The 10445-nt window shown below is 44.9% G+C and overlaps 1 protein-coding gene across 2 annotated transcripts in view; it reads right to left on the bottom strand.

Moving 5' to 3' along the window:
* Positions 1-5587: 5587 nt before the first annotated feature.
* Positions 5588-10445, bottom strand: part of LOC119171991 (semaphorin-5A-like) — a 169709-nt gene continuing 164851 nt past the window's right edge. For both annotated transcript variants that reach the window (XM_075892792.1, XM_037422922.2), the window contains 2 exons: positions 10236-10397; positions 5588-8730 (listed from right to left, as the gene is read on the bottom strand). In XM_075892792.1, coding sequence (XP_075748907.1) covers positions 8387-8730; positions 10236-10397 — 506 coding nt within the window. In that variant the 3' untranslated portion in view covers positions 5588-8386. The remainder of the gene's footprint in view (positions 8731-10235; positions 10398-10445) is intronic.

Genomic DNA, 10445 nt, shown 5'->3' with positions numbered 1-10445 from the left:
TGTAGCACCCCTGCAACCTCCCACGAACGCCGTCCATGCGTCCTTGGCAATGGGTTGTGCAGCCGCGAGTTGCGGAGTTGATGTTTCCTCCGCAGATGCCGGACCTGGCATGCAAACCGCAAGCCGGCTGCCACAGGAAGCACCGTTTGGCAAGGACGGTGTTGAAGCCTCCTTGCCCCCCCCTTGCCTGGCGGCGCTTCAAGCACCAACCGCGGAAGGCGACCAGGCTGCCTTGGTAACTTGACGCTGCCCTCACCACAATCCAGTGCTTTATGACATTGCCGCGCTGATTGCTGCGACGGCAGCATATACCGCGGCCGCCGCTAATAGTTCCCCAGGTGGCACCTCCGAAGATGCTGCGAGGATCATCCGCGAAGTCGCACGCTTGTCTCAGCAACTGGCACCTTCAAACTACGGAGTCGCAACTGCCGCTGTGAGTACCGGGGGCCCCATAATCTCCGCGGTCATCGCTCCTGGCTCCTCGGGCCCCTCACACGCCCTACCTACGAACGTCATGCAGGCGACATCCTTGCTTGCACAGAAGCTAGACCGTCTCGCGCTGCGTTCTACTGGGTCCCTGTACTCCACACTACCATCTACAGTTGCATCGGAACTACCGGAGTTTCGAGGGTTCCAAGACGCCGCCGTTCTGTGGGTCGAAACGGTGAATGCTCTTGGTACCCACTATGCCTGGCCAGATTATCAGAAATGACTGGTGGCCATTAACTGCCTTCGGGATGCTGTTAAAGCCTGGCGCAACTACGAAGGCAAGCAAAAACAGTCATGGCATCAATGGTGTGCCAGACTGACTTCTGTTTTTCGGCCGCTTTCGCAGGGCATTTCTGCCCTCACTGCCGACTCAAGTTGTCCCACGGGTGCCAGAGGGGAGGCACACCATCCCGACATAACACCGTTTGGGCCAAGATTGTTGCCTGACTCTATTCTTGTCGACCCAGACTCGACCGTGGATGGGAGCTCTGCGGCTCACTACCTCGGCAGTGCACCTCTTGGAAACTTATCTCAGGAAAAACATTGTCCCGACAATGCAGCCCTACCCTCTGCCAACCAACCCTCTTTCGGAGAAAGAGTTTGTAAGGAGACCTTCGATTGCCCATCTGTTGCCCTGATCCCCTGCCCAGACAAAATAGCAGATGCGGTAGGAGACGCGCTCGACACCGATGTCAGCCGCGAGCAGGGCTCCATACCACAAGTTTCAGAATCTGTGACTTCTGCACCACCAGACGAAAATACCACTCACAAGCCCTAGCCAGAAAAAGCCAATATCTGCCATTCCCAGCCCCTGGCGTGTGAGATCGTTCCCTAGAACTACCACTTCATTCAGACTGCCACTGTGTTGCCTTCAGGCCGTGTGTACCACAACACCGAACTTTTTCGCACGGCATCTGTTGCTGATCGACTGGGTGTCGACAAGTTCGGAGGGAGAAGCACCACAACCAAGGTACCTTCGGATAGATGTGTCAGCCTTGTCGAAACGTGCAGAAAGGTCCGAGCTCCTTCGCAGCCTTCCTCCAGCCAGTATGTAGAGACGTTTGGCGTAAACGTGGAAGAGAAACACAAACTAACTGATACGTGCGAAGGCAAACTGCATGCGGCCAGCTCAACCATACAACCACAATGACACAGTCAGCGCGGCAAACCAGAACCATCGTCGTGGACAGCATTTCAAGCCAGACCACAGCACGTCCAGAACCAGTGCTGACTGCTACGACGTAACCAGAGCCGTCCACTGCCAAATAGCCAGTGCCGCCCACCAGACAGGCTTATGGCAAATTTGCGAGCCAAGTCGCAGCGAGGCCAAGTCACACCACAGCGATGCAGCCAGCCACGCCCACCAGAACTTCACGAATTTGCAGTCTTGGCCGAGTGTAAGGAAGACAGCTCCGCTAGGGCTCTGGCACGGGTGCATACTCGGCTAGACAAAGAGAAGAATTAAGTCAAAATAAGAACAGCTAGCCCAAGATTGTGTGTTGTCTCTTTTCTCTCTATTACAATTTTTAGTTTGCACCAGTTTGCTCTGTTTTTTTGTTTAATTTTCTTTAATAGCTTGCCTTCATTTACTGGCTCTGCACATAGTTTTTCTATGGTAGAAAAAGTGTTGTTCATAGCTTTCCGTTTTCTGAGGTAATTTTCTAGTGCTTTTTCTCTCTTTCTTTCAATCACAGCATTCTTGCTTTGTTTGCTGTGACATAGTGGCTCGACAATGCGATGTTCATAAACATATGCCTTGAAATGAGCCATTATAAAAAGTTACGAACTCAATGGGCTTTATTGCTTCCTCAGCTTGACACATTTTTTAGTATTTTGCCCACATTGCATTTTTCACATTCTGAATAAATCGCAAGCACAACAGAAGTCTGCTTGTGAACGCATGTGCTTATCTTCTCTAGATTGGAGAAACACAGCTTCATTTCATTTAATCAAGTCTGTCCTGTGAGCAGTTCTCATCAGGAAATTTGTTGCACCACGTGGCACTACCATAGTACATCTAAGCAGTCAAAGTAGCGCTTATTGTGATTTGTGAAGGTGCCACCATATTATTTACATTGCTATTTATCCTATGCCACGGTGGGCACCTCCAATGAGTGTCCTTGCGACGCTCCTCAATGTAGTAAAGTACGACACACTTTCGCTTGCGCAACTTTGTCCATGTAATTTGTAGTTGGCAAAGTGACATGTCGGAAATGAAGAGAACGTGGTTGCAAGCTCAGAGTTAAGGCTAGGCTCTGAACTTTAAAGATCGGCGAGTATTGATGCTGTACACAGATGTTACCTTGCAAAAGCTTCGTCGTTCCCAGTTTCAAGTGTTGCCAAATATATGTGTGTTAGGCAGCAGCAGAGTGAAGTTGGCTTTCGTAAACTGTGAACACAGTAATGAAGAACGTTTTTTTATTGTTATGATGCCATCTACACAGCGTAAATAGTCTGAGTCTAAATAGCACGACCGGCACTGTCTATACTCCTGCTGTAAGACATCATTTTGTGAGTTGGTGGGTTTACGAGGCTTGCCCAGTGTCAAAAGTCTGCGTAAATATTGTGTGCCCAAATGAAAACTCTCGTGCTGGCCACTGCCTGAGATAATGGACCACGCTAGAACAACACATGCAGCAAATATTGCAGTCTCCAACATGGCTGGATCCATCGCAGCGTTGATATCGTCTGCCACGACCGGCTACACCACCAAATTGTCACGGTGATTATGAATATGCAAGACAGACAAAAGCAAGTATATTTGCAATGTTTACAAGCCACTGTGCCACTGAATAGCCGTCGGGATCTATGTGGCACACCAGTCTCTCCTTCATCTCTGCATCTGCCTTGGCGGGGTCATGCACCACGTTTGTAACAATATCTTTAAAAAAAGTATGCAACAGTAAGTTTTTAAAAAGTTTTTAAAAATGTATGTCAGGTTAACTATGACTGGTAGTTGAATTATTGTGGTTTGTTGCAAGACAAATTATTGTCATGAACCGACACAACAGTCAGCCTAGAGCAGCGTGCACGCATGAATGCCCCAGCATTGACCACGGCAACCCTAGTGGCAGCTTTTGTCCCTGTATGAAACTATGGGCGGAGTTTTGTGACCAGAAGAGAATTGAAAGGCTTTGATAAAACTGCCCACCTTAGACATTAAGATAGCGAGGAGTACTTGCTATCCTGCACTGTATGCCAGTGTTCTGTTTCTCTAAAAGAAGTGATGGTCTGGCTTCAATTTTGAGACATCACTCCAGAAATATTTAGAGCATGCCGTGGGAATGTGGTACTGCTCTAGTGGTGATGAATAAGTATTGCTCCTAAAGTATTGCTCCGAAAAAAAAAAAAAAAAGAGATCTAGACCTGTGAGAGACACGCAGCACGGTTACAGATAAAGCTGTGATTGGGAAGAGAGGAGCAGCCTTTCTAGAGCCCGTTGTAAGTTCGCTTCAGGCGACTACTGCAAGTACAGTATCAAGGTATCTGCCATGTCGTAGTTTTGCAAAGGAGGAAAATGGCCACCATGACATTATTCATCATTCTGCGGAGAAGGTAGGTATCTCTATGTGTTTGCAAGGCATTGTGTGTACTTTGTTGATGCTGTGCCTAAAGACGAATCATGGCCGAGCTCTTTGTTATGGGGGGAACCATTGTAACATGGCAGCTGCATTGTATGACACCTTGTCTTGTCGTATTCTTCTATCATACTATATTACATCCCTAAATGAGATTCCTTGCGGGACATGACACTTGCATGTGCTCTTGTTGCGAGGGAGTTTCAAGCACTGGTGTAGATCTGCGGCAAAATACTCAGCTGCTGTGCAGAGGGCCTGGAATCGAATTCTGCTCAATCCTGAATTTTTTTCTTTATTGTACATAGTAGTGGTTACGTACGCTGGCAACATCAGCAGATAGCTAAGCCAGGAAAATCATCTGTTGTGATTGCATAACAGCTTGTGCTCTAAAAAAGCACCATGGAAAGCAATTGGGTGAAACTTCTCCTCATTGGTAAAATGTAACCATTACACATATACACTTATGCTCACGCTAAAGCTGTGATTGGGAAGAGAGGAGCAGCCTTTCTAGAGCCCGTTGTAAGTTCGCTTCAGGCGACTACTGCAAGTACCGTATCAAGGTATCTGCCATGTCGTAGTTTTGCAAAGGAGGAAAATGGCCACCATGACATTATTCATCATTCTGCGGAGAAGGTAGGTACCTCTATGTGTTTGCAAGGCATTGTGTGTACTTTGTTGATGCTGTGCCTGAAGACGAATCATGGCCGAGCTCTTTGTTATGGGGGGAACCATTGTAACATGGCAGCTGCATTGTATGACACCTTGTCTTGTCGTATTCTTCTATCATACTATATTACATCCCTAAATGAGATTCTAAATGAGTTCTGAGTTCGATTCCCCGATCAGTAAAACTTGTGCTCGAGCTGTGAAGGTTTTTTTCCAGCACATACATGTCCTCTGCAGCTTGATGGTACTACATGTAAATGACAATCCGTCATTGCTGTAACAAAAATAAAATATATTTTTAAATAAATTGCAGTTCTTATGCATGATGCTGCTAATGCTGCCTGGTTTTAATATTTAAAAAACAAAACAGCTTTATTTTTATTGGACTTGTTATTTACAAGGTTATAAGCGCAGAGGAAATTGATTACACCAAATCAGTAAGGTTGTAATAAGGGCAATATTCCAGCTTGATGCTACTGTCCAGTCACCTGTAGGTGACTGAAAAGCTGTTGCCCATTGGCAGCAGCTTTTCTCTGTTGCAACTTTTAAACCTGTTAACTTGAGTTACAATTCTCAGTGTTCTCGCGTTTTGAGTTGTCAGTTAATCTGGCATCGCTCTGCAATCTTCCCATCTTCTGGTTAACTCAAACAGTACCTACAGTGACTATTCTGGTAAGACATCAGTTCTGAGTTCGATTCCCCGATCAGTAAAACTTGTGCTCGAGCTGTGAAGGTTTTTTTTCTAGCACACACATGTCCTCTGCAGCTTGATGGTACTACATGTAAATGACAATCCGTCATTTGATTATATACAAAGAAACATGTGGTGTTTGTGAAGGGAAGACACTGAGGCATTATTACATTGTTCTGATGTCTTTAGTACGACACATCCATAAAAAAAATAAAGCATCTTCAGAAGCATAAAGCTGACAGACAGTATGAGACACTTATATCTCGGTTACATGTGATGCCAAGACAAATGCATGCAGGAAATGGTATTCACCTTTCTTATTCTGGCAAGCTCATGCAGCAAAAGATTTACAGAAACAAATGTAATAATGACTAATGTCTTTCATGAATTTATTTCTGCTCTATTCTTTCCACAATATTGCCCACAAGTTGCATAATTAGTGTGCCACAATGCATGTACTTTGTTCATGAAATAAAATGCAGCATTAAAACTTTTAAGTATAACAACTGGCATGAGCTATTGCTCAAGATAGTCATGCCACATTGCTACAACTTTGGACACTTATGGAGATTTTGGCTCTGATGCGAGTGTACAAACCAATAGCGCTGGTGTAACAAGAACTGAACACAATGGAAATGAAGGTATGGACTGTGCTTAGCCCTAAGTTGATGCATTTCATTCCGTGTGCGCTGCACATGGCAAAGAGTGGCTTTCGTGGGCATCAAATCCTTGTGCGGGAATACTTTTTTATGTTCTAGCCAATGCACTTGCGAACAAAGTGATCAAATCTTTGCTTACCGCAACATAAATAGCATGCCAGAATGCACCCTGTAGTCGTACACATAGTTGTCCGTCTACTGTAGAACAATGAAATGTAGTAGCCATTAAAAAAATGTTTTGGCACATCTGTCACAAGCAAGAGCTCAAATAACCTGTCGTGTGTGTGTCTCTTTTACTAATGTTCCATCTTTTTCCACATAACCAACTCTCTGTACATCTTAGGGGAGATTTACAGTTAAGCATATCTACAGGCACAGGATATTTACAAATGCAAATGCAGTCTTGGTCCCAAGCAAAGGAAAGATTGGTTGGTTGGATTTGGTCTCAGTTTCAGCGTAAACAATAGGATTATTGGGCGCCTCGGTAAACAGCTAGGCACTGTGCTTTTAAAACAAGTTTAATTTCCACGCTGACGAAATTTTTAATGGAATCTTGTAGTATTTGTACAATGTTTTTTTGGCTCCCCGATTAAAAAGAAAGTCTGTGTAGAAGGGTATTTTGTCTGGTAGCTTGCATTCGTAATGAACCTTCTATTGAGCACAGCTCACAAAGTAAGGTTCAAAATTGGGACATAGAGCTTTTTTAAGGCATATACAATCACTGTAAATGTTAAAGCTGAATATCAAGCACACATACACTGTCATCGACGATTGTATAAAACTTCACATCAAATGGCTGACTTAGTCTGTATTATTGACATGTTAGGGTATTTAGTCTTGCTTTTATATATTTTTTTCCCATCCTAGAGACGAAACAGAATCTGTTTATGAAAAGACACATGATCATCTATGCACTGTCCACTGCAGTTCTAAGGACACACTACAGAGCAGTCACGAGCACAGTCTTTCACTGTTGACCACTTTCGCACAAGTTGGTGCGCATGTGTCTTGTAAGCACAAGCAGAAATGCGGATGTGAACTGAAGACGATGATGTCAGGCATATGCGGTAAGTTCTGAGGTCCTGCTGAATATGAAGCATTTGCACAAGCCTGCAAAGCAGCGTCATCGCCATGTCTTTGTCACACACTCAACACTAGGAGCACTAACGGCACTAATAGACGACGCTTACGGGCTTGACATGGTTATGTGCACACCTACTTTATGCCCCATGCTGTTAAGGCACAGTCATGTAGTTTCTTGCTTTGTGGGGAAAGTCCGTACCCCTGTATACTTGGTTCACACAGCACAGATTGACTGCACCTTGACTCCAAGGAGCAATTGTTCTTGATGCTTCGGATGTGTATTGCGATTCACTGCGTTTGCTACAGAAATGCGCACTGCAATTCACTTGCCGAAGAAAATAGGACCATGTTTCTGCGAGTCTTTCTCACTCAATCGTGAGCGATGCTTTGCAACACGCTGTCAGGATTAAGCCATGGCACTTTTCAATTCACAGCTGTCTGCTTCTCAGGAACTGTTCAGTAGCTAGGGGCACACCGAGTGCTTAGATGATGCTTGACTGCACCTGCGCCCTTTTAATGTGGTGGGTCACCGCTTTTAATGTGGTGGGGTGCTGGCCATCATTCTATGGGTAATTACTTTGCTCTTCTAAGGCTGGGCATGCATTGTCCATGAACACTGATGGTGGCAGGATGCCATTCAAGTTGTCTGTAGCTGAAAGTTCTGCTAGTCCATCCTTTTCCAAAAGCTACTGGACTCCTCTGCATGGCAGTAATTATCATGGCAGGGAAAATGCTGTTTAAAGGCACTTTATTGTAGATGTACCAATGCAGTCTTGCCACTGCAGTCTTGCCTTGGAACTTTGGCGGTTTGTACACACAACAAGCCCACAGAAAGGACTTAGGCAAGCTTTATGTAGAGGGATTTAGAATCGCACCCCTTTAAGGCACGTATGCACTAAACACAGCTGTGGCTGGTCCCCTTCCGAGCACAGTTTGCTCAGCATAAGATGTGATGTGGCACTTGGCGTAGATCACAACTTTAACACTGTTACATTGCATCCTTCTGCTTAAAAGTCTGTGGGACTGACAGAAGATATGTTCATTGCTGGAAAACATCACCGAGTTTGCGCATCAACCCTTATACGAAATGCAAGCCCCAACAGTTTGGCTTCAGATTGCAGTCAATAAGCTGCAATCCTGTCCACTGCGGGTCTGCCCATGGCATGATGTCCTTGCAAGTTTAGCAGATGTTCTCCGGCCGCTTGTCTTTCAGGACAGCCTCAGAAATTATGGTCCGAGTGTATCTGTGCCCTGAAGCCGTTCCGCTTGATGGTAGCCTCTTTTTGGAACTTTCCTCCGGGTGATGTTGTGAGGGTGGAGAAGTTGTTCTTGTATTGGGAGTGAGGCACATAGGTGTTGCCTTCTGCCTGTACCAGTGGTGTCCCCAGGTGTTTGGGTGCCAGGGGGTCACGGCTGTGGTGTCGTTTGGTGTAGCGGTACATAGCCAGTGCACCCACCAGCGCACCCAGAACGAGGCAGGTAATGCAGGCTCCCACAAGGTGCTCTGTTCGGATTCCACTGCCTCCACTGTCACGTTGGTCCTCCAGACTTGGTAGTACCGAAACTGCAGAATAAAAACAATGTCCATTACACGCTGCTTACCTGCATATTCATGTTACATGCTGCGTGGCATGTTTCAGGCTGTTTACATGGATTATGTCTGTTACATGCATGTTTTCATCATTGTTACTCTTACTTGCATTCAATGATAAGCAGCATAGTATAAGCACAGTCAAGCAAATGCACATGCCTTTGTTATTTGATATATTTATTAGAGGAATACATGCTTATATAGCTTGAATAAAATTAAATAGTCTTTGGCTTACCTTTCACATATCAAAAGTTTTGTTATGTGTACATTTGTTATGCTGAGCCTTAACTTATTATTCGTTACGTGAGCTGAACTGGAGATCTGACCAAAATTGTGCAGAAGATAGGCCAAGTAACTTGTACGTTGTACCAAGTGGTGTCGTTAGAATTACACGTTTGGGTGACTCTTCTGAAGAGCATGGCAGGCTAAAGAAAGTGTATTGAAGTGGAGTCCGGACATCATTATCACATTTGACTTTTAAAGGTGTATCTGAAGGGCTTCCCAGTTTCTGACTGCTAAAGAGGCAACTGACATTTTTTTCAAATTACTGCAACACTAAAAACAGATAGTAGGTATGAAACAAGATTACAAGGGCAGCACCTGTCTTTGTAATCTTGTTTTATCCTTGTTCATTTTTTAGTGCTGCAATAATTTGAAACGATGTACCAACGTGCCCAACTCGCCGCTTTAAGCAGCTGACATTGTTCACATTGTGATTACAGACTTGTAGGTTTCAGCAAGTTACCAATGTGCCTGTGCTTGCAAACATGGAGAATCACAAAGCAGCACATGTTCTGTCACTTTATGTACATATCGCTAATCATGAAATATTTTTGGCTAACAGTAACATTCGCCGAGAAAAGTCCTCTGAATGTGGCAATTCCGAAAAATCTCAAGCACAAGTTTGCCCAAGTATGCTGCAAATGCATGATCTGTTTTGTGTGCCTGTATACGAGCTCAACTGACTGCTCTGGTCATAAATGACTTGATAATTTTATGCCTGACGTGCTGCCTTGTTGAACACTTTTGTGAGAAGATATGCAGAGTTCGGATATTTTGCTGCTATGCTTAATACCTAGCGCATGCTCTGGCCTTTTGCACCATCTGCCAGTTACACCACTCGTGACCATGATGCACAAACATGTCCAACAAAACTGGGCACATTGTTGGGGTCATGCCTATTTAGCTTACAACTTCAGTTTCTGGTTACTACTATCAGATACACCAGATGATAATGTTGATCAGAGGATTACATGCAGGTGTAAACAGACCTGCCCAATGTACACAAGCAGCAGCTAGTCACTACTATAACTATGTGAAGCAGGTCACATATGCCTCCCTATGTTTCATGCTTGCAAGCTGCAAGTGAAGATTGAAAATATGCAATATAGAAGGTCTTCACTGACAACTACTGTATTCTTCTAGCTCTATAATGTCAGGATTCGCACTGTGGAGCTTACGGAAGAAAGCAAGCTCACCCGTCTCTTGGCCAGCGATGCACATGCGGCTTTCACGAGTCGACCCACGGCACTGAGTTGGGTTGGGGTCGAGAATCATGCATGTCCGTCGACGATGCTGCTCATTGTTGTGGTCGCACAGTGACCACACAGACCATTCAGTCCATTCTTCCTCCTCAGGCTCTGCACAGAAAAAAAAAAAGCGTTTTCGGCTATCACCTTGACTACTTC

This window comes from Rhipicephalus microplus, chromosome 4 (genome assembly GCF_043290135.1).
Source record: "Rhipicephalus microplus isolate Deutch F79 chromosome 4, USDA_Rmic, whole genome shotgun sequence".
Taxonomy (NCBI): domain Eukaryota; kingdom Metazoa; phylum Arthropoda; class Arachnida; order Ixodida; family Ixodidae; genus Rhipicephalus; species Rhipicephalus microplus.
Note: the sequence above shows the minus strand (reverse complement) of the source record. Positions and strands in the feature narration are given on the sequence as shown.